The sequence below is a fragment of the Phalangium opilio genome, unplaced genomic scaffold (assembly GCF_054372755.1).
Source record: "Phalangium opilio isolate 3A_F unplaced genomic scaffold, DU_Popi_V2 ptg000063l_1, whole genome shotgun sequence".
NCBI classification, from domain to species: domain Eukaryota; kingdom Metazoa; phylum Arthropoda; class Arachnida; order Opiliones; family Phalangiidae; genus Phalangium; species Phalangium opilio.
In genome coordinates, this window is record NW_028324180.1 from 750,845 (window position 1) to 777,501 (window position 26,657).

The 26,657-nt window shown below is 37.9% G+C and overlaps 2 protein-coding genes and 2 long non-coding RNA genes across 7 annotated transcripts; all 4 read right to left on the minus strand.

The window, feature by feature from the left end:
• Nucleotides 1–8,136: 8,136 nt before the first annotated feature.
• Nucleotides 8,137–8,697, minus strand: LOC149662110 (uncharacterized). Of its 2 annotated transcripts, XR_016368644.1 has the most exons (4): nt 8,568–8,697; nt 8,379–8,486; nt 8,287–8,316; nt 8,137–8,221 (listed from the first exon to the last, which is right to left on the minus strand). It is a non-coding gene; the product is annotated as an uncharacterized LOC149662110 (long non-coding RNA). The 2 variants fall into 2 exon arrangements; XR_016368643.1 differs by having other exon boundaries at nt 8,379–8,696.
• Nucleotides 8,698–11,678: 2,981 nt separating this feature from the next.
• Nucleotides 11,679–13,758, minus strand: LOC149662111 (uncharacterized). Of its 3 annotated transcripts, none has more exons than XM_089842353.1 (3): nt 12,858–13,758; nt 12,250–12,754; nt 11,679–12,188 (listed from the first exon to the last, which is right to left on the minus strand). In XM_089842353.1, the coding sequence occupies exons 2-3, from the start codon at nt 12,346–12,348 to the stop codon at nt 11,964–11,966; spliced, it is 324 nt and encodes a 107-aa protein (XP_089698479.1). In that variant the 5' UTR covers nt 12,349–12,754; nt 12,858–13,758; the 3' UTR covers nt 11,679–11,963. The 3 variants fall into 3 exon arrangements, with proteins under 3 accessions (XP_089698479.1, XP_089698478.1, XP_089698477.1); XM_089842352.1 differs by having other exon boundaries at nt 12,250–12,504; nt 12,583–13,758; XM_089842351.1 differs by having other exon boundaries at nt 12,250–13,758.
• Nucleotides 13,759–13,904: 146 nt separating this feature from the next.
• On the minus strand, nt 13,905–14,844 carry LOC149662112 (uncharacterized). Its single transcript, XM_089842228.1, has 3 exons — nt 14,518–14,844; nt 14,101–14,460; nt 13,905–13,994 (listed from the first exon to the last, which is right to left on the minus strand). Exons 1-2 carry the CDS (start codon nt 14,833–14,835, stop codon nt 14,329–14,331), a joined length of 450 nt encoding a protein of 149 aa, XP_089698354.1. The 5' UTR covers nt 14,836–14,844; the 3' UTR covers nt 13,905–13,994; nt 14,101–14,328.
• A 131-nt stretch (nt 14,845–14,975) lies between these two features.
• Nucleotides 14,976–15,365, minus strand: LOC149662113 (uncharacterized). Its single transcript, XR_016368645.1, has 2 exons — nt 15,195–15,365; nt 14,976–15,119 (listed from the first exon to the last, which is right to left on the minus strand). It is a non-coding gene; the product is annotated as an uncharacterized LOC149662113 (long non-coding RNA).
• Nucleotides 15,366–26,657: the final 11,292 nt, after the last annotated feature.

Here is a 26,657-nt window from a genome sequence, read left to right on the forward strand (position 1 = left end):
AAATATCTGGGATTTGAAACGTGCCTGCCCTTGGGGGCTGCAAATATCTGGGATTTGAAACGTGCCTGCCCTTGGGGGCTGCAAATATCTGGGATTTGAAACGTGCCTGCCCTTGGGGGCTGCAAATATCTCGGATTTGAAACGTGCCCTTGGGGGCTGCAAATATCTGGGATTTGAAACGTTTCTTGGGAGCTGCAAATATCTGGGATTTGAAACGTTTCTTGGGGGCTGCAAATATCTGGAATTTGAAACGTTTCTTGGGGGCTGCAAATATCTGGGATTTGAAACGTTTCTTGGCGGCTGCAAATATCTGGAATTTGAAACGTGCCTGCCCTTGGGGGCTGCAAATATCTGGGATTTGAAACGCGCCTGCCCTTGGGGGCTGCAAATATCTGGGATTTGAAACGCGCCTGCCCTTGGGGGCTGCAAATATCTGGGATTTGAAACGTGCCCTTGGGGGGCTGCAAATATCTGGGATTTGAAACGTGCCTGCCCTTGGGGGCTGCAAATATCTGCGATATGAAACGTGCCTGCCCTTGGGGGCTGCAAATATCTGGGATTTGAAACGTTTCTTGGGGGCTGCAAATACCTGGGATATGAAACGTTTCTTGGGGGCTGCAAATATCTAGGATTTGAAACGTTTCTTGGGGGCTGCAAATATCTGGGATTTGAAACGTGCCTGCCCTTGGGGGCTGCAAATATCTGGGATTTGAAACGTGCCTGCCCTTGGGGCTGCAAATGACTGGAATTTGAAACGTGCCTGCCCTTCATGACGATACTGCAAATTGGAATTTAATCTAGTTTAGATATATCTCGAAATAGAAATATCTTTGACTCGAAATCGGTTTTGAAAAAATGAAATATATGGGATTTGAAGCACGTGTTCTTCATCTGGTGTTAAGACCCATTTTTAGGTTGCAAATACCTGGGATTGAAACCTAGAGTTTCGAAAATGGGAACGTCAGGGTTTTTGAAACCTAGTGTTTGGGAACAGAATATCTAGGTTTTTGAAACCTAGTGTTTAGGAACTGAGAATATCTGGGTTTTTGAAACCTAGTGTTTTGGGGACGACTGAGAATATCTGGGTTTTTGAAACCTAGTGTTTTGGGGACTGAGAATATCTGGGTTTTTGAAACCTATTGTTTTGGGGACGACTGAGAATATCTGGGTTTTTAAAACCTAGTGTTTGGGGACTGAGAATATCTGGGTTTTTGAAACCTAGTGTTTAGGAACTGAGAATATCTGGGTTTTGGAAACTACTGTTTGGGAACTGAGAATATCTGGGTTTTGGAAACTACTGTTTGGGAACTGAGAATATCTGGGTTTTTGAAACCTAATGTTTTGGAACTGAGAGTATCTGGGTTTTCGAAACCTAATGTTTAGGAACTGAGAATATCTGGGTTTTCGAAACCTAATGTTTAGGAACTGAGAATATCTGGGTTTTTGAAACCTAGTGTTTGGGAACTGAGAATATCTGGGTTTTTGAAACCTAGTGTTTTGGGGACGACTGAGAATATCTGGGTTTTTGAAACCTAGTGTTTTGGGGACTGAGAATATCTGGGTTTTTGAAACCTATTGTTTTGGGGACGACTGAGAATATCTGGGTTTTTAAAACCTAGTGTTTGGGGACTGAGAATATCTGGGTTTTTGAAACCTAGTGTTTGGGGACTGAGAATATCTGGGTTTTTGAAACCTAGTGTTTAGGAACTGAGAATATCTGGGTTTTGGAAACTACTGTTTGGGAACTGAGAATATCTGGGTTTTGGAAACTACTGTTTGGGAACTGAGAATATCTGGGTTTTTGAAACCTAATGTTTTGGAACTGAGAATATCTGGGTTTTCGAAACCTAATGTTTAGGAACTGAGAATATCTGGGTTTTCGAACCCTAATGTTTAGGAACTGAGAATATCTGGGTTTTTGAAACCTAGTGTTTGGGAACTGAGAATATCTGGGTTTTTGAAACCTAGTGTTTTGGGGACTGGGAATATCTGGGTTTTTGAAACCTAGTGTTTTGGGGACTGAGAATATCTGGGTTTTCAAAACCTAGTGTTTAGGAACTGAGAATATCTGGGTTTTCGAAACCTAGTGTTTGGGAACTGAGAATATCTGGGTTTTCGAAACCTAATGTTTAGGAACTGAGAATATCTGGGTTTTCGAAACCTAAAGTTTAGGAACTGAGAATATCTGGGTTTTTGAAACCTAGTGTTTGGGAACTGAGAATATCTGGGTTTTTGAAACCTAGTGTTTTGGGGACTGAGAATATCTGGGTTTTTGAAACCTAGTGTTTTGGGGACTGAGAATATCTGGGTTTTCAAAACCTAGTGTTTAGGAACTGAGAATATCTGGGTTTTCGAAACCTAGTGTTTGGGAACTGAGAATATCTGGGTTTTCGAAACCTAATGTTTAGGAACTGAGAATATCTGGGTTTTCGAAACCTAATGTTTAGGAACTGAGAATATCTGGGTTTTTGAAACCTAGTGTTTGGGAACTGAGACTATCTGCGTTTTCGAAACCTAATGTTTAGGAACTGAGAATATCTGGGTTTTCGAAACCTAATGTTTAGGAACTGAGAATATCTGGGTTTTCGAAACCTAATGTTTAGGAACTGAGAATATCTGGGTTTTCGAAACCTAATGTTTAGGAACTGAGAATATCTGGGTTTTTGAAACCTAGTGTTTGGGAACTGAGAATATCTGTCTTTTTGAAACCTAGTGTTTGGGAACTGAAAATATCTGGGTTTTTGAAACCTAGTATTTTGGGGACTGAGAATATCTGGGTTTTTGAAACCTAGTGTTTTGGGGACTGAGAATATCTGGGTTTTTAAAACCTAGTGTTTGGGGACTGAGAATATCTGGGTTTTTGAAACCTAGTGTTTGGGGACTGAGAATATCTGGGTTTTTGAAACCTAGTGTTTGGGGACTGAGAATATCTGGGCTTTTGAAATTTAGTGTTTGGGGACTGAGAATATCTGGGTTTTCAAAATCTATTGTTGAGAAGCTGAGAATATCTGGGTTTTTGAAACCTAGTGTTTAGGAACTGAGAATATCTGGGTTTTCGAAACCTAGTGTTTAGGAACTGAGAATATCTGGGTTTTCGAAACCTAGTGTTTAGGAACTGAGAATATCTGGGTTTTCGAAACCTAGTGTTTAGGAACTGAGAATATCTGGGTTTTCGAAACGTAGTGTTTAGGAACTGAGAATATCTGGGTTTTCGAAACCTACTGTTTGGGAACTGAGAATATCTGGGTTTTCGAAACCTAGTGTTTAGGAACTGAGAATATCTGGGTTTTCGAAACCTAGTGTTTAGGAACTGAGAATATCTGGGTTTTCGAAACCTAATCTTTAGGAACTGAGAATATCTGGGTTTTCGAAACCTAATGTTTAGGAACTGAGAATATCTGGGTTTTCGAAACCTAATGTTTAGGAACTGAGAATATCTGGGTTTTCGAAACCTAATCTTTAGGAACTGAGAATATCTGGGTTTTCGAAACCTAATCTTTAGGAACTGAGAATATCTGGGTTTTTGAAACCTAGTGTTTGGGAACTGAGAATATCTTGGGTTTTTGAAACCTAGTGTTTGGGAACTGAGAATATATGGGTTTTTTAAACCTAGTGTTTTGGGTTGGTGGGCTAAAGGAACTTCGGGGTGGGGCTACAAAGATTCTGGATGCACTGGGCGACAGGGATAGATGTTGTTCGATTTACATTTGGTATTTTTTCTGCAAATTGTTAAAATTGAGATAAGCATAAAACTATTATATTGAAAATCTATTCGAATATAGAACCAGAGGCCTGATTCAACAACATTAAAAACAGTGTTCATTTCTATAGCTTGCTGAAACAGACCCCATTATGGATAAAGGTTAAATTTATGTTAATATTACAGTCCAATTTCTGGTTCTCCATTTCCAACATCAGGACCTGTATTAATTGGATGTCTTGCATGACGTGAGAACTGTTGAACATTTATCAGTTACTATTGCTAGGCAACTGTAAAATTCGGATTGGTTTAAGTTTATCATTACCAAAGTATTTACATTGTTTGTGTTATCCCGACTTACTTGTTATTTAGATGGGACGCGTTATGGCCTGTTAAAATGGACCTCCTCTCTTCGGCTATTTCATTGTCTCTACGCGCTCTGTCTTCAATTGATCTCAGATTTTTTGTTTTATATACACAACGTTAGCTTAAGAATCGAAATTGATAGTTTTTCACGTATTTACTTGTAAATAACCATGCATACGCATGGAAAATTTGCCCTGATGTCCCTGTTCAACTGAACGTGGAAAGACTCCACATCGTTGTTTCTTCGCCTTCGAACCCCGTGGACGGAAATTACGAAAGGTGTCACAGTATCTGTCCAATAATCTTGAACGAAGCGACCCAAAGTATTGATACTATTCGGGTCAACTAAATTCAACTAAATAATGAAACATTTGTCAAAAAATGCCAATAAAGCTCGACCGAAAACGTTCTGTAAATTTTTACCGCATGGTCACGAAAGGGTCTACCAATGCCATTCCATATTACGTCCATTCCCTCTTGAATTTGGACAGCTCATTTTGATTAAATCGCGGATGTTGTTCTTTTCCCGTGGCAAGTCCCTCTCTGTCTTATAATGACGGTGAAGTTAAGGGCTCGCGGCGACTCTGCGATAAATCGCCTGAAGAAGTTTTCACGGGTATGGCATTTTTCGATTCTTTTGAAATGGAATTTAAAAACGATAACCTGTGTGTAGTGGAACCAACACCCACGTAGCCTCGCCAAAGGGAAATGGTCATGCGAACTCCGTTGATTTCCCATTTCAAAGTCAGTCATGATGTCAGTAGACTGAAAATTGAGGTATTCTCGGCATAAGAAATCAAGAACCTCATCATACGCTCCCGCTGTTTTTCTGGTCATGAAAGCGTACACAAAAGGGAATACGTATTTAAAAAAATAATAAGAATAAAATCTTGGTATCGCGATCAAAGGGAAAAAATCGCTGACGTAATGCTTTGGTGGGCCGCCTTCAAAATAACTTCGAAAGTTCCATCTAAGAAGATTGATTTCATATCCGCCATAAAATGCTGCATCATATACCATGATACGAAAATCCAAGTATTCCACACAGGTAGAATGCCCTGCAAAAAAAGATTACGATTAAGAATGTTCGTATCATACCTGTATTGTTCCGCTTTGGGATCCTTGTTTAGCGCTTGAACAAGGCCTTCAAAAGTATTGACACTGTTAGGTTCGTTCCTTTCCATGCCAAGTGCATCATTTTGGCTAAATTTGTTTTAACGGGGTATATGGTCAGTAAAATACAGTATCGTAAATTATGGATATAATTAATACAAGAACGAAAAATTGCTAGGCTCCAATGTGCTAAGATAGTACAGCTGGCAGAAGGTGCTAAGGCCTCTTTCTCTATTCTATACATATGATTCTAGTTGGCGGAGGATGGACACTGAACTAAAAAAATAAATGAAACTGAAATATCAATCATCTACTGAAATAGGTATCAACCTACTTTTTTAAAAATAAGGTAAATAGGATTAGATGGCTTGCTGCTTTAAACAAGATTTTTAATCATGAAGAGAATATTTTGTTAATTTTGGTCAAATTTAGATATTCGGTAATCGAGTTGATATGAATAAAGCACTTTTTGCCCATGTCTATTTTAAACTTTAATCACAGATTTCGCTTACCATTTCACAAGCATAAAGGCTCGTTTACATGTGCGCGAGAATTAAGCTTAAAGCGGAGAGTAGAAGTTGAAAGTCGAATCTTTTTCTCGCGCTTAAAAAAATCGCGTCTGCCAAATGCGTTTGTTCCCGCTGCTCCACCCGCTCATTCGTTTACATACGAACTTGGCGGTAGCATGAGCCTAGATTGCAGAGTTGCCTCTCAGTCGGAAGTACACAACTAAAATGGCGTCGACTGTCGTTAGTTTGCTTCTGGTTAAAAAGAAACTATTGCTTTTGAAAAACATTCGAAATTTATAATAGAATGGAACGTCGTTGGTGGGTACATCTTATATGGAGATATAGAAACAAAGAAGGCTATTTTCGCCTTTTGGATTAACCTTATTTGATATAATTTATATATATTTTCTCTACTTGGGCTTGAGAATAATGTTGTTTAATTGTCAAGCTTAAAAGGATGAGGCAATGTGATTACACGTATTTCAAAAATTTTATCTTGTTCTTTTCTTTCTTTTAAACACATTCTCAATGGTGGTGCCTAGGCCTATTTCGCGAGATAAACAAACGAAAAAATATCAAACGATATTCGGTCCTTGGCTATAATTGGCTTGGAAAATCACGTGACTCATTGCGACAAGCAAACATGAGGTGAAAAATCTACCACGGCAGATCGGAGCTTATTCGGAACACCCGCTTCATCTATGAGCAACAAGCGCGACTTAAAAAGTTCTCGCTTGTTTGTAAACGGCACGCTTAAGGAACGCAAACCCCAATACGCCTCATCTCTCAGCTTTACGCTTCGACTTTTTCCATTTCTCGCGCACATGTAAACGAGCCTTAATAAACACTACTGAAGGACGCAAATCTATCTGTGATCGGTAACGGTGACCAATATAGCAATTTTCCCAATTAATCGGCTTGAACTTCATTTGCACATTTTTAGTCGTTAATTTGAAATGTTGCGAGAAATTTGAATGGAATATAAGTAGATATCTCTTTCAGTAGATAATTTTTCATGTTGATATCGAAGATTCATTGAGTTAAAAAAATTGGTATTGGTATTTGAATTAAGTTTAGATATCAACATCGGTTAATTTACGATATGGGCTTATGATGGTAGTCTGTTTATAAGATTAAATCGTTACTTTAAGTGTCACTAGACGCTACGAGATGGACAAGTATCGGGCTTTAAAACGAGGGGCAAAAAAAAATATAATTTTTAATAAATGCCAAAAATCAACGGTGCCAAGTTTAGATATAGTTTGTGGGACAATGAAAAGGTGGAAAATTATGAAATTAGGCTTATATTAAAGCTTGGACCCTAATTTATTTTATATGTAAAATCCAGCCATGTGAAAATCCTCAAGAAATATGAAAATGACAACGAAAAAGGACCCAGTCTCGATTTTTTTCCCCTTAAAGAAAAATGGCGGCCACAAACGGGGTGAAAAAGGGAAAAATGACGATTTGGATGGCCAAATGTTTGGATAGGGTTTGAACCAAATCATTTGTTTTAGGAACGATCCAAATGTAGTTAGAGAATAGGGTCCCAGGTTTTCCATGCTCGTTTGAACTCTGAAAGCGCTCCTTGATTTTTCAATGCGAACATCTTTTTCGTAAGCAATTATATTATAAAATAAGATAAGGTGTTTCTGAAAGGTCTGGCACAAATTACACTGAGTGAAAACCTCCATAAGAATAATGTTGTTAAAAGTTGCTTTTCTAGATAGCTTTCATGCGCAAGGGATAATTCTTCTTCTTCCTCGGCTTTAACTCTGATTTGGCTAAGTACTGATTGAAACTTAATTCTCTATGTCTTTTCTTGGCTCACCAATGGCTGGTAGCTCTGAGGTGAAAAATGGTAATCGTTTACATGGAACCATATCCATTTTAATTACTAAAACTCTAGGTTTCTCTAACTTATACGGTGACCACGATCGTATACCTTGTTTAGATGGACAGCACGAAAAATTTTATGCCGTGGTGGGCTACTTCACCAAGAAAATCTTGAAAAATATTTTTATAATTACACTTTGTTCTCTGTAATTTCGGGTCAAATAACTTTGTTTAAAAACAGAATGCATAAGTTAACTCATTTTTAAATTTATGTCTATTTGCAATTGGTTTATTCTTTGATGTTACATAATAAATTGAATTTAAAACCGAAAAACTGTTCCACTTTATATAACTAATGCTAGACATACCTTTTTATATCTATCTCTTCCTTTTTTCTTTTACTATTTAAGCCTAAGAAATAAAGTTTAAACATTGAGGCTAAAAAAATATAAGCTTAATTTAATTAAAGAGAAGTATATAAATGCAGAACAAAATTTATTATTTTTTAAATTTACAAAAATAATTTTTTTAAAAAGAATTTTCTTTTTTTTATGGCAGCGACAGGGTCTGCACGAGTGTACGAAAGCATTCGAACATTATGTCGTCCCTGCCCTAGTACACTCGTGCTAGCTGCCCGGGGACTGCTATGAAGCGTACCCGGCGGTACGTATAGAGCTGCGAGAGTTCCTGGATGACCCTGTGGGCAAGAGAAAAAAGAGGGTTAATAAAGTATTGAACGACTGATAAAAATAATTAACTTACTGGAACCCTCGACAGTTAAAAACCAAGAGGCTGCAATAAATATTATAAAATTAAATTTAGATAAAATCATAAAATTATGGGTGAAAACTCACTCGTGGGGAATAAGACGCAGTTATTATACACGACCTGCCGAACTTGATTCAGCAGGTCGTGCATAAATGCGTCGTCCGCCACGACCTCGGCGAGTACCACCAGGTACACTATTATTTGGCAAATCACGCTGTAAATAAATAGAGATTATAGTTTTATGATATAATAAAAAAATTAAATGAATCACTTACAAGTCCCCCTTGATATTCAGATCATCCTCTCCCTTACAAGGCATTACTAGCCATGGGTAATAAATAGCCCGGAGAGGCTTATATGGTGCTGGTGAGGGTGGTGGGCTAGGCTGCGGGCTGAGCGGCTTCGGACTGAGCGGCGGGCTGGGCGCCTGTCGTCGGCGAGGCCCAACGACGCAGCGCGGGCGTCGTAGGTCCCTTATCGGGAAGTACCCGGCGAGTCCGAATACTCGCTGGGTGAATAAGGGGTATCAACCAGATGGACATAGAAAATCTTTCTCTATAGCTAAGTCTTCCCTAAAACGTTTTTTAAAAAAAGTATTTCTTACCTTGTTGAAGAGAGATCCATGGCTTGATCTTCTTGTTTGCGGTGGCCCATCTGTGGTGCAATTCGAGAGAAAGTGGTACCTTTTGGGGTCTCATTTTACTTTTACTAGGGTCTAGGCGTGTTCAAGATCAAATACGTGACTTCTACGTATTTAGCACGTAGAACGGTAAAAATTTTCGAGGGCAAAATTATCAGAAACCTTGTCATTGGTTTAGAGATTTTCAGGTGTTTTTTTTGGAGACATTTAGAAAAACCCCCCAAGCAGTTCTTTGGTTGTCCGTACAAGAGTCTTGGCTTTAACAGTAGCCGAACTGGAAAGTACCAACTCCAATCGAGCGATGCCCTTAAAGTTTTCTACAAATTTTACCAATATATTCCACAAGACGTTATTTGGATCGAATATATCGTCTAAAGTTTTCCTAAAACGGGTCCAGTCTCTAAAATTTCCGATACCGACGAATTTGCTGGCAAAGTTTATAAGGAAAGTTGCGATACTAGGTTTGTCGAAAAATTTCAGCTCGTTTAGATGCGCGAATTTAGCGAAGTTCATGTAAATTCTAGCCATCGTAACGGCCACCGGGGTCTCCGCGAGAGTCACGACGAGATTGTAGTAATAATTTCCGAATCCCCTTCACGCGCCGGTAGCGTAAGACGATGTAGGGGAGCCGCCCATTGACTCTAAGAGACCCTTGTAACTCGATACTAAAGTTTCGTTGATTTTGGAAAAGTCAAACGCGAAATGAAATATGCATTCCACGCACTTCTCTTCCTTGATGGGCAAATTGTTTTCCAAGAAGTAATTACTTTTTGCGACTGCCCGGCGGTTATTGAGGCGAATATGAAAGAAACGTTACGGGGATTTAAATCATCGGCGGCTATTCTTATTGATAAATTTCCGGCAAAAACATCATCGAAACGGTCAAAATCGCAAAGCGATATCACAATTTAGGCTCCTCTACCGTATCGATCGGAATACTTGCTTTGAATTTTGCGAAAGAATGTGGCTGAATCGATATTATCTTCGAACGTTCCATAGTGTCCCACACTATTCTTCTAAGGTTATTAATGAAACTCGTATTTCCGGAAAATCTCGATATTTTTAAAGGGTGTCATAATGGAGAACGATAAACTGACCGCGATTACGGCGTCGATTAAGGAAACCACTTTAAAACTTTCGCAAAGTGACGCTTCCGTCCTCTTAGAAATTAGATTAAAAAGGGGTCACTGTCTGGTTCTTTCGCTAAGTCCTAAAAAAATCAAGCGGAGATATAACGTCTGACGAAGTAAAATTAAAGGAAAGTAATTACCCCCACCCCGAACCCTATACGCGACTACTTCGCGAAATGAATATGAAATTCGACTAGATTCTAAGCTAAGAAAGCAATTTTGTAATAATATATGTGGCGCTGTTCTAACCATCGTCCCATCTTCGTTTTTAGGCAAAAATACATTTGCATGGAAAATTCTATTTCTTAAAATCGTATAAATAGTATCGACTTAAAAATGGGCGTTACGATTAAAAAGACTAAAACGAGGAAGTTTCATTATTTTTTTCCAGAGCGCGCGTGGGCTTTGTATATATAGGCGGCGTTGCTTGGATGATCGAAGGCAGGGTGGTACTTGATAGTACCCGTGCGGCTTAACCTGGGTTAAAATTAGGTTACATTGTAGTAAAAGTGACTTTAAGTTGATTAAATTCAATTGAAGTAAAAGTATGAAGTTGCGAGAGAAGTGCGGACTTCTCTGAGGAGCCTTAATGCGCTCTCGGAACGTAAATACGGATTTCTTAGTTAGAACACATAAACCTCTATTACTCGCAGATGTCGATGGAAGTTTAAATATTTCAAAATTGTGAGTAAACATACTAACTTCAGTAGAACTGGAATGATGTCTACTCCAACTAAAGAATTATCAGGAGTAATCGTCATTTCAGAATCGGAATTAAAATCATCCAAAAATGATTGCAAATCAGTCGATTTCCTATCACTTTTCGGCAATTATAACTCCGTTGCTGGAATGATGTCTCCTCCAAATAAAGAGTTATCTGAAGTAATCGTCATTTCGGAATAGGAATTACGATTATTTAAAAAAGATTCAGAATCATCAGATTCATTAGAGACTGAAGGTGCATCCCCCAAGGACTCAGAGTGCTCGAAAATTCTTTGAATGACCACCTCCTCCCAAATTTCTTCAAATTCGGGTTTGCAAGCATTAGTAACTAATGGCACAAGTTCATCACGATAAGCTAAATAGACCTTCTTTAGGTTAGAAGCCATTACCTTAAAGTCAAATTGCACAATACATTGGTGGAGATGACGTTAATCGTGCGAAAGACTCTGCGCTCAATGAAAAAACATCAGCTTGAATTTTACTCAGAGGATGCAAGCAAAAGGCTGCCATTCACAAAGATTCGAAAGTGCTAAATGAAACTCATCGCTTGGTTTCTTCACGAGACGGCTCTAGGTTTCCGTCCGCATCTCCGAGGAAAGAGTAAGGTACTTCAACTAGCCGTATAAATGGTCAGCTACAAATATAAGCCGATCTATGGGTTGGAGGATTGGGGGGGCGAAGATAGGGGAAAGGAGAGAGCATACAAAATTCCTCTATTTTTCCTCCTAAAAAAGGATGCATTTACTACAAGTTGCAATGCGAGAGCAACACATCGCTTCCTTTTCAAATAGGTTTGCGGAAAATCAATGTCACTAAATTCGACTGGAAAGTCCACCTCATCTACAAAGTCTGATTCTTAACCTTCCCCTCGTTTCTAGTCAATTGGTTGTTCATTTTCAACTTCACGAAAAATATCAGCCAAGCCACTCCAACATGGTTGAAGCTGCAGTTGCGGGTCGCAGTCATTGCTTTCGTATACGTTACCATCAGAATCAGACCCAGATTCAATTTGGTTCACCTTCGTCGTTGCAGTTTTGTTAGCCTAATTTACTGCTAAACTTATGTTTGCAGCATTGTCGGCACAAATGGAGTAAATCTGATAAGGATAGTATTTAAAGACAATATAAATTTTAAAAGAAATAATTTAATATTACTATTATAATTAATGATTTAAATTTTTAATGATCTATTCCAGAATTGTTTAAAACATCATTGATTTTCTTTAAAATGTTTACAGCAGTTTGATCCTCGGGAAAATGGACTAAAGAGACCAGTTGGTTTTGAAAATAAAAATTTTCATCAATGTACTGCATCCTCACGCCAAGCACGGACTGCCTCATCCTACTACTCCACAAATCAGGCGTTAAGTGCAGTTGTTTACCCCCCAAAAATTGGAAGATATTCTAGAAAGTATGAAAGAGTAAATCTAAGCACACATTTTAAAACTCATCTGAAAAGTCATACCATTAATTGTGGCATAAGGTTGTTGTAGACAATCTCTATGTCCATAATCATGGTTCGACGACTTGGAATGTAAACATCACGAGCAGCAGTCTCCATCATACCTCGGAAACCTTGCCATACACGCTGCTAAACGGTAGGCCATCTTTGGCTATCATCAAAACTACTTTAGTACGCATTTTTTGCTCATCAACAGATTTCCGGGTAATTTTCGATTGAAGTCCTTTCACAGGGCTGTTGGTACAATAATCTAACGGCCTTTTTTCGTTTTTGTGGCGAAAAACATGACCCTTGTTCTTTAATTTGACCAAGAACGGAGGTTTCTTTAATACTTACAAGATTGCCCGTTAGCTGAATTGGCCAGTATTAATTTAATAATTGGACTATAATTACTGCAGGTTGTTATTAACCCCACAACGCAAAGTAAGATAAAAATAATTCCATTAATAGCTAATGCGTAAACGTAAACACATGACAGTTCAATTACGTTTAAATTATACCAAACTTACTTTTTTTGTTTGAGGCAAATTAAGGTTAGCAATGATTATAGAACAGAGTCAGTCACGCGACTGTTCAGTGTTCACCAACCTAACTAAATTACCCATACATACCAAAGAGAGTACCAGTCTGGTCAATCGGGCGTTATCCAATCACAACGCCAACCGTCAGTAACGCCAATTTGAGTGTGGTCCGTACGTTCAAGCGCAGTAGAGTCCAAATTGAGATGTGCGTCATATTTATTCCTCGGTATCTGAAAAACTAGGGAAGGAGTGAAACTTAAGTGGCAAAGTTCCAGTGTGTACGGGAGTGGAGTGGTGGAAGTAGGAAAAACATTTGTTTCTATAAAACCACATCATGGAGATATTTGATACGGGTAAATCCTAAGAGAATTAGTGTTTAGTGTCTTATTGGGGAAACCCTTCGCGGTATCCACTCTCTTAAAAACACCGGGACAACCTATTTTATGTTTAGTGTCTACTTTCCACTGCCGTAAAATTTCTTAGCAATAAATTAGACTACACGATTTATTTACGAAATAAAATTATCCTTTTATAAACTAGAGCTTCGCGTCCTCAACGCAACAGGATCGAGAGAGTGAAACTCAAGTTTCCCCCTACACACTATCAAGTGGGCTGTTTTTACGTCATGTTCGGGAAAAGGAATATGTAATAATTTTGCCCTAAGAAGGGCAGTTTTAGCAATACATTTTGAGTGAAAACCTTTTTTTCAATGGGTAAAGTGGCCCTTAAAAGCGCCTTTTTTAAACACTTTAACGTCATTTTCAGGACACCAAGAGCCTGACGCTCAAACCCTTTCACTGTAGCTACTATACTCCCGATACAGTAGTATATCTGCCACGTGGTTGATTGATATGCAACTTCTCCTCGCTCTCATTAGAAAACAGGCAACGGAAAACATTGGCTCCACATCAGCTGATGAAACTAGTGCCGCAAGATATTTCTTAGCCAGTCTTGATAAGATTGGGTAAACCTTTCTGTTCGTCCTCCAGAAATCAAGGTGTTGCAGCGATCATCCTCCAAATATTTCTCTAGCTCCTTCATTGGGTGTTTCTGCCTGGATTGATTAGTCCCAAGGTTCTGACGACTGAAGGGGGAATAGGAAGCTGGCATTTCTTAGTGACTAACGTCGCCTTCTGGAATACGTCCGCAGCAGAGTTAAGGCTCGAGTTTGGGCCACACATTCGAAGTTTGGAAACTCGTCTTTCCAGGATGGAGCTGTGTAAATACCTAAACGTAATTCAAAAAACATGTGAATAAGTTAAGGATCATAAAAAAGTTTAAAAATCGGAATACGAGTTTGATATGCTTAATAAAGGTTGCTAAAAATACTTACTGTCAAAAAGAAGCGTTTTTTGAGTGGCGTCCTGAAGCGATGCCGTGATGTAGACTGGGTCTTTCAGGATTGATTTGAATCTAGTTTCTAGATTTGAGAGAATGTTAACTCTCAGAATCTTGAAAGTCTCCCGTTCCATGTTGTATATGTCTTGAAAGACGGTAAGGAGCATTCCAATTACTTTGGACGCTATTGGGCCACTTTCTTGGAAAACGTCTGTTGCTACTTTTAGCGGTCGCAATAGTTCCAACAAGTCTTTGGCGTTTCCAAGTCCTCGTACTTTTTTGGAAATGGAAAGTCAATTTTGACATCCTTTTTTGCTTTCTCGAAAACTTCGAGCATGCATTTCAGCATGTTTTCCTACATAATTATTTGTTATATACTCTCCCTTAAAACTACGATCAACAATAAACTCACCTCAGTGAATCTCTCTAGTCCATAGAACAAAGCGTTCCACCGAACACCTCCTACCAGTTTAATGTCGCGGCCATTAGTTTTCGACTCCAATTCTTCCGTCCTTTTCGGTGACTTCCGAAAAACTTTTATCCACTTTTGAAGATTTTCAAGCAAATTTTTTGCCTTTTCGTCCGTTGCTATAGAGTTATTCACCACTAATTGCATCGTATGGGCGATGCAAGCTTTCCGTTCCCAAGTCTCATCTTTGAGCTCAACAAGCTCTGGATCTTCGTCTGCGTCTGGCGAGTCTGGCTCGTTTCTTCCGAGTATTACACTCATTGGATTCCACGCTAATAGCGATAAAAATTTTCAACAAATAGTACAAGATAGATACGGAAAAATTGTTTATATATACGTATATATATATATATATATATATATATATGTATATATGCATCTGTATATATATGCATATTTATGATGAAAATATATTTACCTTCGTCAAGCTCTTCTTCTGTTTCTGAATCAAAATCTTCCGAACTGATCCATGTCGTTGTGAACACATTTTACATGTTCAGCGCTTTACTAATGTTGCTGGCGTTGTCGGCGCACACGCACGAAATCTAGAAAAGGTTTGGTTAAGAGCTGTGATTTTATACTGTAAGCTTCAACACATACCTGCAAGCTTCAACACATACCTGCGAGTCTGACATGCCAACTTCCCGGAGAGCTTCCTTCAGTTTTTCCAAAATAGCTTCGCCGGTGTGCTTCACAGGAAAGTGGGAAAATCCAAGTAAAATATTATGGAAGCGATATCCACTGTCCACAAATTGGCATCTGACTCCCATTACTGATTGACGTCGTCGGCAAGTCCAAAGATATGTGAAGGCTTTTTCCCTCAACTTGGCTGAGCAGAGCCTTCGCGAAAAAAATATAATCATTATTTGTAAATTTCTATTTCAACCTAATATTTATTCTTAATCAGGTATTTTCTTACTCTAATTTTTGGCCTTATTTCGCTCACATGGTTTTCCAAATCCTCCACCACAGTTCTTCTAGACTGCACAGTCAGGTGTGGCGCTACAGTGTTCATGAACTTTATGAACCCTTTACCGTCCACTATGTTGAAGGGTAGGCCATTCAAGGTGACCAGGTCGACCACTGCTTTTTTATAAGCTAGCTGGTCCGGGTTTGTCAATTTGACCTTCTTCACGTTCTTGACTGGGTTTGGTTCAATCCAGCATTCGGCGGCCCTCTTAACATTTTTTCTCCCGTAACACTATTCCAGGACGCACGTTCTGTAAAACATCCTCATAATTATAAATATAAATATAATTATAAAAATTATAAATAGAACAGGCTAGTATATTTCGCGAAAATGCTCAGCTAGATGGAATACATATAGATTGGGCATAAAAAGAATCCAATAACTAAATAATCACTAGATCAATTGAGGATGATGTATTCAATGTAATTAGTCTTCAATGTAATCCATAATTTTAACAAGAGAGAGTGAAACTGGAACTGAAATTAAAACTAAATGTATCAGCAATTTGCCTAGCTCAGTTACGGCCTATTGCTATGGGCAAGGCTTATATCAAAATAGGGATTGTTTGGTTGTATTTCTAAATTATAAAACAAAAATCGGCTTACCATTATTATCTGCAGCAACCTGCAGCTCATCCATTTCAAAAATATCCAGAAAATAAAATTCCAAACCGAAAAACCAGTAAAAACTGAACAGTTAAGTTTCGTGTAAACCAACACGTGAAAATCTTAACGATTGTTTCCTTGAGATCAAGCTTTCAATTTTTCTCGCTAGGTTACGCTACTGAAACTTTTCCCTGCGAATACACCAGTTACCACTTACGCTATTTGTAACTTCCCGGGGGTTAACATTTCTGAAGGTCTCCCACGGTTCTTTGTATATTCTATATTTGACAAAATTAAAATTTTCTACTGTAAGTCCTATGTTTTCCACCTTTTCCACTGCAAAATTAAGTTCAATTATCAGAAAATTGATTAAATCCCAGCTTTAAATATAAACTTACAATGTCTTTCGACTTCGGGCACGGACAATGTCTTTCGACTTCGGGCACGGACCGCTATAATAAAAAAAAAAAGTTGATCACTCTTTTATTGACGAGGTAAAATTTCTCTTCAAGACAGAGTTCCAAAACGCAAGCAAACTGGAGGATAGAGGTGAAAACCCCTCGATCCTCCTAGTCGAGATTAACAATGGGGGACCGTGTCCATTTAGCGAACTGGAGATGGACAATATTTTTTTTTGGGGGGGGGGTCGTTTCGAAATTTTGCATCCCTCCGACGTTCTATTATTTACCATCAGTTTACCCATTTTGCTGTAACAACGGAGCGACCGTGCAGACTTAAGATTCCCTGAGAGGTGCTAGCTAACTGAAAGCCGCGCGGTTCTAGCGAATTGAAGATAAACAAAAGAGTTTCCTTCAGAGGAATGCAAATATTTGCAAGGAATCATTGTTTATCTTCAGTTCGCTAGAAGCCGCCCTACACGGCTTTTATTCAGCTAGAACCCTCACAACATTCGCTGGAAATCTGAGAGGTCGCCCCACTATTCGTCCCGATGCTCAGTTAGCTAGAATCCTTTTCGTTGGAACTCGGCCTTTAAATTACAGTTTTAACGCAAGAACTCACGAGTCTCTCTCCGCGCTTTCCGTCCCCTCTTTTGGGCTTGGGCGCATAATAATAGACTTCGATGAACGGTTTTCCTTTTTTTAGTCTAGGAACTAGCTCTCTGGGATATCCTTTATATAAGAGATAAAGAAACGTTTAGTTAACGTTAACAAGTTGGGTTAGATTAGTTTACGATCTTACCCTTTAAAAATGGCTTTTCGAAATCTGCTTTTTTTTCTAAAACAATAAAAAAATAAAAAATAAAAAATAGGTTTTGAGTTGTAAACGAATCGTGTAGCAAGAAAGCGAGTTCTACTTACCGTTTTCACCATAATTGGATGCCATATTTTACTGAAATTAAAGGGAAAGTAAAATGAACACTAAGAAGGATCTAAGTCGAAAAGACAATAACTATATAATTAAAAGCCGAATCTAGTTTGCATTTTCTTTGCGACACGAGCATTCCTCTAAATTTCTAGCCGAATAGAATTCCTTTCAAGCACATTGGCTGCTTGGAGATTAGAAGAAATTCACGATTTTCATAATAACCTCATATACTTGAAAACAACTCTAAATGAAATGAAAAATTCAGGCAACATAACATTATCCCTTAAAAGAACGGCCTTTTTCTAAAAATGAAAGAAAATGTCAAAAAATAAATGATCACTTATTTAAAATTAATTACGATTTATTACTGAACCCGCAAGGGTTTGCTTCAACTAAAGCCGTGGGTGTAAGGGGTTCTGGCTAGCAGACGCCTCTAAAAATAGCGGCACAGTAGTCCTCGTTTTTAAGGCCAATTAAATGCTAATTATTTTGTAAAAATAACTTTTTTTTAATATTTTCACTTTCATATTTAGATAAAGGCCGTTCTTCAAGGTATAATGTGTAGAACGGTCATATTATCATTTAACCTAAAATAAACTTCATTCATCTAAATTTATTATAAATTAACCTAAAAACAATCCCTTTAACCTAAATTAATATGAAAATAACTTAACATAAAATTAACTCCATTAATCTAAATTAATTTAGAATGTACCTAAAAATAATCCCTTTTAACCTCAATTTTGTTGTAAAATTTCTAATCATAACAAACGTTTGAACTACGCAATTAAAACCCAATTTCTCATATCGATTAAACATAATTTCAAATTGCAATACATTTAATAATTTCTAATTTCTGGCCCTTTGTGGGTTTGAAAAAGTGTCGCCAAGGATTGTGTATAAATGCAGTTTTTAAGGACTGCGAAGCAAAACTCGTTTTTGTTTAATATCTGTCTCTTTTTGGGGAAAAACGTTATTTTGGAAAAATTGGTTCTGGAATTGTCAAACTCAGTCGACCTTTCTTTAACAATAATTATAATAATAGTAATACTAAATCGTAACTTACATTTGGAATCGTCGGAAAGTTCCTGCTAAATATTCGTTGGTTAAAGTAGCTGATAGGCTTAGGAATTCAAAAATAGGCCCAGAAGGTTTTAAAAAAATCACGTGAAATTAAGCGCGAGCTTTGAATTGAAACTTTAATGAAATGTCGCACGTGCTGGCGCGTGATGCTAGCGCGTGGTTTAAAAAGATTTTTTTTAAAACCTATACAAAAAGGTCAACTACGCGAAATGAGATACTATACCTTTTCAGCCTTTGCTAGTGCTTTACTGCTAGGTTGTGGAAAAAGTGTACCCCCTTGGTCGCGAAACCTTGGGTCTAACTTGGAAAAATTTATCCACCTCGTAATGATAAGCTCCATAGAGTTTAACATTATGATTTCGGATTGAGTATAAATACGTGTGAAATTGCCTACAGCCTGCTACACGTATTTGAAACTAAGGCATAGAGGTCCGTGCACTCGAGCTAAAAAACTCGCGGATATTTTTAATTCTGAAGATCCTGAAGTTTTTTGTCTCTTGACAGCACGAACAAAGCTACGTTACATGGAGACCTAGGTTTGCGCTTGCTGACAACCGATGTTGTAACAGAGTATATACAGAATGAACTGTCGTCCGAGATAGGGAGTTGCCTATCCTATAGCGTGAAAACAAATTTCCTCACGTTCATTCTTTATCCATGGTAATAGATTATAAAACCAAGACCTCTTGAACCAATATTCTTAGATTTGTAAAAGTGCAGAGGGGCAGGTCTCGCGAAACCTGATCAGTTGAATAACACATATAATGAGAACGTTCTGCGTTCGTTACCAAATGATACTGATAAAAAACTATTGCATTAAAATGTAAGGTCTACCTCGCAAGAAGCTTCAGAATGTCATCGAAAAAGCAGAGTACCGCTGCGAGGAAATCGGTAATGTTTCCAATAAATACAGTTTTGAACTAAAATTGCGTTTACATAGTAACGTTTACTTGGTGGAAACACAAGGGCTCTTCTGAACTTTCCCATTTAGGTGTGTTGTAAGCTTTATGGCCTGTAATTGGTTTAGTTACAGGATTTTTAGTGCCATGTGTAAGCGATATGTTTAATCTTGGAAAGGGCCTAGAAGTACTAAATTTATTATTTTGACAAAGCTAATTAATTTGAAGGTTTTTAACCATTCTTAGATATAATAGATTTTTGCACATCTCTCATTAAAGTTTCATTACATTTGGACCATTAGACCTAAATATATTGTGGTTTGAATACTGAATTTACAATTTTGGCATTGGATATTATTTATCAACAGATAATTAAATAAATTATTAAGAACGCTTACAGGCAAATTTAAACTTCAAATAATAATTTTGGTTTAAAATGAACATTTGAGTAATCAGACGTTAATAGAACGATTTTGTTGCGAATACTAATGCTTAGAATTTAGTCTGCAAATTATCATGTTTGTTTATAAAAAATTGTAACTGAAAATAACCGTTGAAAGTGCTTTGTCGAAAATATCATTAAGTTTATCAAACCGCACTAGAAAGATTTTATTGTGAATACTTATTCAAAAAAAGTTTGTATAATATAAAAAAAACTGTAATTGTTTTTGTTAAAGAATTTATTTTAAGGTCAAAATGATCAGCGATGTTTATATTAAACCAAAGTCATACTAAATTGATTTTGTTCATAATCGAAAGAATATTTGATAAAGAAAAAGAGAATCCCGCCAAAAATATTTGCCGGAATCATACCAGTTCTAGCCAATAGAGGGCGCGCAAAGCATAATATGGCCGGGGCCCTCTTGTTAAATTTATGTCTATTTGCTATTAAATTGAATTTAAAACCGAAAAACTGTTCCATTTTATATAACTAATACTGGACATACCTTTTTATATCTATCTCTTCCTTTTTTACTATTTAAGCCAAAGAAATAAAGTTTACACTTTGAGGCTAAAAAAATATAAGCTTAATTTAAATAAAGAGAAGTATATAAATGCGGAACAAAATTTATTATTTTTTTAAATTTACAAAAATATTTTTTTTAAAAAGAATTTACATTTTTTTATGGCAGCGACAGGGTCTGCACGAGTGTACGAAAGCATTGGAATATTATGTCGTCCCTGCCCTTGTACACTCGTGCTAGCTGCTATGAAGCGTACCCGGCGGTACGTATAGAGCTGCGAGAGTTCCTGGATGACCCTGTGGGCAAGAGAAAAAAGAGGGTTAATAAAGTATTGAACGACTGATAAAAATAATTAACTGGAACTCTCGACAGTTAAAAACCAAGAGGCTGTAATAAAAATTATAAATCAAATTTAGATAAAGTCATAAAATAATGTATGAAAACTCACTCGTGGGGAATAAAGACGCAGTTATTATACACGACCTGCCAAACTCTATTCAGGAGGTCGTACATAAATGCGTCGTCCGCCACGACCTCGTCGAGTACCGCCAGGTACACTGTGATTTGGTAAATCACGCTGTAAATAAATAGATTATAGTGTAATGCTATAATGGAAAAATTAAATGAATCACTTACAAGTCCCCCTTGATATTCAGATCATCCTCTCCCTTCCCAGGGCATTACTAGCCATGGGTAATAAATAGCCCGGAGAGGCTTATATGGTGCTGGTGAGGGTGGTGGGCTAGGCTGCGGGCTGAGGGGCGGGGACGGGTTGGGTGGTGGGCTGGGCGCCTGTCGTCGGCGAGGCCCAACGACGCAGCGCGGGCGTCGTAGGTCCCTAATCGGGAAGTACCCGGCGAGTCCGAATACTCGCAGGGTGAATAAGGGGTATCAACCCCATAGACATAGAAAATCTTTCTCTATGGCTAAGTCTTTCCTAAAAAGCTTTTTAAAAAAGTATTTCTTACCTTGTTGAAGAAAGATCCATGGCTTGATCTTCTTGTTGGCGGTGGTCCATCTGTGGTGCCATTCGAGAGAAAGTGGTACATTTTGGGATCTCAACCCCATCATTTTATACTTTATACTAGGGTCTAGGCGTGTTCAAGATCAAACACGTGACTTCTAGGTATTTAGCACGTACAAGGGTAAAGATTTTCGCGGTCAAAATTATCAGAAACCTTGTCATTTGTTTAAAGATTTTCAGGTGTCTTTTTTGGAGACATTTAGAAAAAAAAACCCCAAGCAGTTCTTTGGTTGTCCGTACAAGAGTCTTTGGTTTAACAGTAGCCGAACTGGAAAGTACCAACTCCAATCGAGCGATGCCCTTAAAGTTCTCAACCAATTTTACCAATATATTCCACAAGACGTTATTTGGATCTAATATATCGTCCAAAGTTTTCCTAAAACGGGTTGAGTCTCTAAAATTTCCGATACCAACGAATTCGCTGGCAAAGTTAATAAGGAAAGTTGCGATACTAGGTTCGTCGAAAAATTTCAGCTGGTTTAGATGCGCGAATAGTAACTGCCACCGGGGTCTCCGCGAGAGTCACGATGAGATTGTAGTAATAATTTCGGAATCCCCTTCACGCGCCGGTTGGTGGTTAACGTGATCATGGTTGACTTGGTGGTGGATTTGATCAGTTGGACGTGATCGTAGTTGATTTGATCGTGGATGGGTGGTTTGTTTATAGATTGATTATCACTTGCGATGCTATTAACCAATTGTGACACCTTGGACGTGATGCACTATTGCGTGATGAGTCCTCGTGTTACCAAGGCGTCCTCCATAACTGCCATCACTTGTTTTGTACCTATAGGATATTGTACCATTATATTACTGAATGAGAAAGAACTTACCAAACGGTCGCACAACCATTGAATTAGCATACACTATATCCATACATTAAACCAACACAGTAACAGAACCGCAGTGACGTTCCGCGCGTAAGTTACTTACCTTTCACTACCACATTACACAAAATAAATCCATTTCCTGTTCGAACTATATCGTTTCCATTCTGTGTAAATACACTTTCAACTATCATTTCTTCAAGCTTGGATGCTGTTGTTGAAATAGTCGCATTCATTACCTTTCAACCAAGGCCTAGCGCGTACGCGAAGCAGAAAACTAGCAGACGCTCCTCCAATGTACAGCTTGCAAGTTTTTCTTCGAGAACGAATTTTACTGGCACTAGAACGTCCAGATCCAGCAACTCAGTCTTTTATCGTAGTGCTGGAATACCGAGGCAAAACTTTTCAATGGAACATGAGGCGCGCCTTATATTTTCTGAACAAAGTCCAATAGAATATGAATCGCCTATTTTCGGCAAAAAAGACAATGAAAATTCACCCAAAGGGAAACGGTATATGATAACTTTGCATATTAAACAGGAATTAAATAAGAAAAGAAAATGTATGCTTCGCCTCTAGCAAATAAACCAGTAGTAATTTTTTTATCCAATTGGGAAAATATTTTATTATCTTAAAAAATAATTTATTTCATTTTTCTTCAAAATAAACTTGAAATACCGTCTCCATCCTTTAGGGACTGTCTAGAGTCCTCCGTTAGTTGTTGGAATCTTGGCCTCTTTTGACGCCTAGACCGTCTTACGGGTGGTGGTGCCATTGATGGTACGGTGACTGCGAATTCCCGAGGTTGGGGAGATGCAACAGGAACTCCTGATGGAGACGATGTTGTTACATCCATCGATTCCATGAAAAGGTTTAGAAACATTTCCCCCCGCGCTCGGTTCTCAGTGGAGGTTCTCGGGTCCCATAGCTGCACATAACGCAGTGCACGCACACCCACTTATTTATTACATTTTCATGCTCTTTATTTATAAATAAAAGTTTCTTATATTACTCACCTCCATCACCCCACCGCAATTGCAGAATTTTTCCTTCAGTTTCCTTACTTTCGGGAAGTATGGGAGATGTACCTCCACGACACCCCTTCCCTCCCTGCATACCATTTCATTAAAGTACATGTTGTCCATGACTTGTGTGGTGTTAACCATTCCCTTGAAGGTGAAATTTAACTCGGACGCTTGGCCACGAGTAAATTAAAATGGCTTTCGTCTACGTACTACCGTTGCTAGTCATTTTGCGCTTACCATTTTATTGCACAAATTATTAAGGATTAAATTAAATAAAAACTTTACGAAGGATAATAAGTTTTGATAAGTGTATTCCAAGTTATCCAACTTTCGTTGTCTTTATCTTTGTCATATTTATAAGAATATTAACAGGTGTTAATTGAAAGAATGAAGTTTTCCGAGCGAACGACGAGCGTTGAATTTCTGTTTTGTTATTTTTCTTAATTCCCATCCTCTATAGTAACACGCTAACACATACGGGGCATCGTCGTCCTCTACGTCATTGTCTTCCCAAAGGCCATTCGCCATACACATGTTATGTAAAACAACACATGCCATAATGATATGTGCCGCGAATTTAGGATTGTAAAGGAGAGCCCTAGCCATTAGCAAACACCGAAAACGTTGCTTTAGACATCCATTACACCTTTCAATGGTATATCCAGCCTTAAAAAAGCTGACATAAGCCGAAATTCTAGGGTACCCTCTTCGGGCCCTATTTTGGGGACCAATAACCATGGAGTTAATGGATAGCCACTATCTTCTACAAAAATTAAAAAGAATAAATAAATCAAAAAGAATAAATAAATCAAAAAACAATTTTTAAAAATTGGGCATTGTGACTTTAAACTATCCCAACTCGAAATTAAAAAAAAAGAACAGTCACACCTAAACACATATCAAATTAAATTGTTTAAAATAATTTGGTCAATAAAATCCGCTTGCAATGAATATATTGGTTGGCACATACTAGCTCCCTTTTATTACTAGTAATTTTCTAGATGGTCAGTTGTTAGTCATGTGAGAGATAAACAATATAATTTAATAATTACCAATTATCCAAGAATAACTTAATGACGCATTTACGTATGACCGTTTCAAACGTCTTGAAACATTTTTGTTGCAAGATATATTGACGAGGAAATAAATCGAGTCCGTGATTCGTTCATTACACTAGTGGAAAATCCTAAAGCAGACGCACAAACGTTATTTAAAAAATTACTGGAACATTTAGAGCGTTAGGGCTTCCAATAGAAAACTTGCTCGGATTTGCTGCAGATACTGCATCGGTAATGATGGGGAGCATAAGTGGCGTTCAAGCTCTTTTAAAAGAGCGTTGTCCTAATTAATACGCCATGGGTTGCGTCTGCCATTCATTCAATTTGTGTGCTTCGTCAGCATGCGAGACATTGCCGCGCACAATCGAAGATCTCCCTAGAGACATTTATTTGTATTTAAGCCATAGCGCAAAAAGAATTTCCGAATTCAAAGAATTACAGGAATTCGTAAAAATAGAGCCCCAGAAAATACTTCAACCATGTCAAACAAGATGGCTGTCTTTGGAAACGGTTGTAAAAAAATCATAGAACAATAGGATGTCATGATTATAAAACATTTAATATTTGAAAATAATTCTTATCTTAGTTTTTTTCACCAAAATACCTTAAGTAAAAATATTTCATTATGAAATATCTGCATAGTTTGAAAAACATTACACATGTGCATTTTACTTTCTATTAAAAAATATACAGTTAGGTTTGAGCATGCGGCTCTACAAGGAGAATAAAATGTACTAAAAACGTTGATAGCTGATAAAATAAATGTAGTATTGAAACCTAACAAAGCGTGTTCGTTAATTTTAAATTGTGCTTCGGATGTATGGGGTGTGTTGAACTTCTATACCATCGTCCAAGACTTTAGTAGTATAATTTGCTCGAATCAATATATTCCACTTTATGCCCTTTCTTTTAAACAATTGATGACTCAAATACTTAATTAAACTGAGGATTAGAGGGGTAATAAAGAGTTCGAAGTCTGTGTGAATATCTGGCGGGGTATATCTAATGCTAAGAACGGCATCACCCAGAGCTAACATATCCTCGGCATTGTAAAAGAAAGAATTATCAGAGGCGGGCTCTTCTGGAGATGTTGGCATCGGATAATCCTCTGACGAGGAATGGTCAGGTTAGGTAGAGACGCAAGACCTTTGAGGTGATGGTAACGGATTTCGGCTGTGTATCTGGGAATGACGGTTAAGACGAGTTTCGCGCGCGAAACGTCTCCCGCACCTAACACACGAATATTTAGTATCGGCATGCTGTTCGCGGATGTGTCTTTCCAACGTACATTTTATCTTAAATTTCCGATCACAATTGTGGCATTTAAAATCCTCATGCTGCTTGCATATGTGTTTTGGCAGCATGTTTTCACTCTTATACCGCTTATCACTAGTTTCGTTTATAGGCTTGGGAGATAAACTCCCAAGGGAAAACTGAGATTGGCTCTCGGGCAAACGAGAAATGTTCACTGGTTAGGTTAGTTATATTATTTTTCTGGAGGTAAACCTGGACCTCGTATAGCGACCGTAATCTTTTATTTAATTTCAATTAATCTTAGTTTTTATAATAATTTTTGTATCTCCCAACATCATTGGTTATAAATCTGTAATTAGCATCTACTTCTGCCATAACGACAATAGAATTGGTGGACTATTTTTTTATAAAATTATGTATATTAAAATTCCGTTGTTTCGGGACTTGCCCTTCAAGAATTTTTCCCATTTAGTAACTACTTGGTAATTATTGTAAACAGAGCCAGTTTTTTGGGGCTTCGTCTGCGGTTTACATGTAATATATTTCCTGGGTAGTAATGTCTAATGGGTGGTCTTTCAAAAATTATTAATACCTATTTCAATAATACTATATTTAATGAAATTATGATAACTTTGCATATATAACAGCAATTAAATGAGAACTGAAAATGTATGCTTCGCCTATAGCAAATAAACAAATAGTAATTTTTATTCAATTGGGAAAATATTTTATTATCTTAAATTGTTTTTTATATCATTTTTCTTTAAAATAAACTCGAAATATCGTCACCGTCCATCAATCCATTATCTAGGGACGGTCTAGTGTCCTCCGTTGGTTGTTGGAAACTGGGCCTCTTTTGACCCCTATACCGTCTTAGGGGTGGCGGCTGAGTTGGTGGTGGTGCTATTGATGGTACGGTGACTGCGAATTCCTGAGGTTGGGAAGGTGCAACAGGAACTCCGGAAGGGAACGATGTTGTTACATCCATCGATTCCACGAAAAGGTTTAAGAACATCTCCCCCCGCGCTCGGTTCTCAGTGGAGGTCC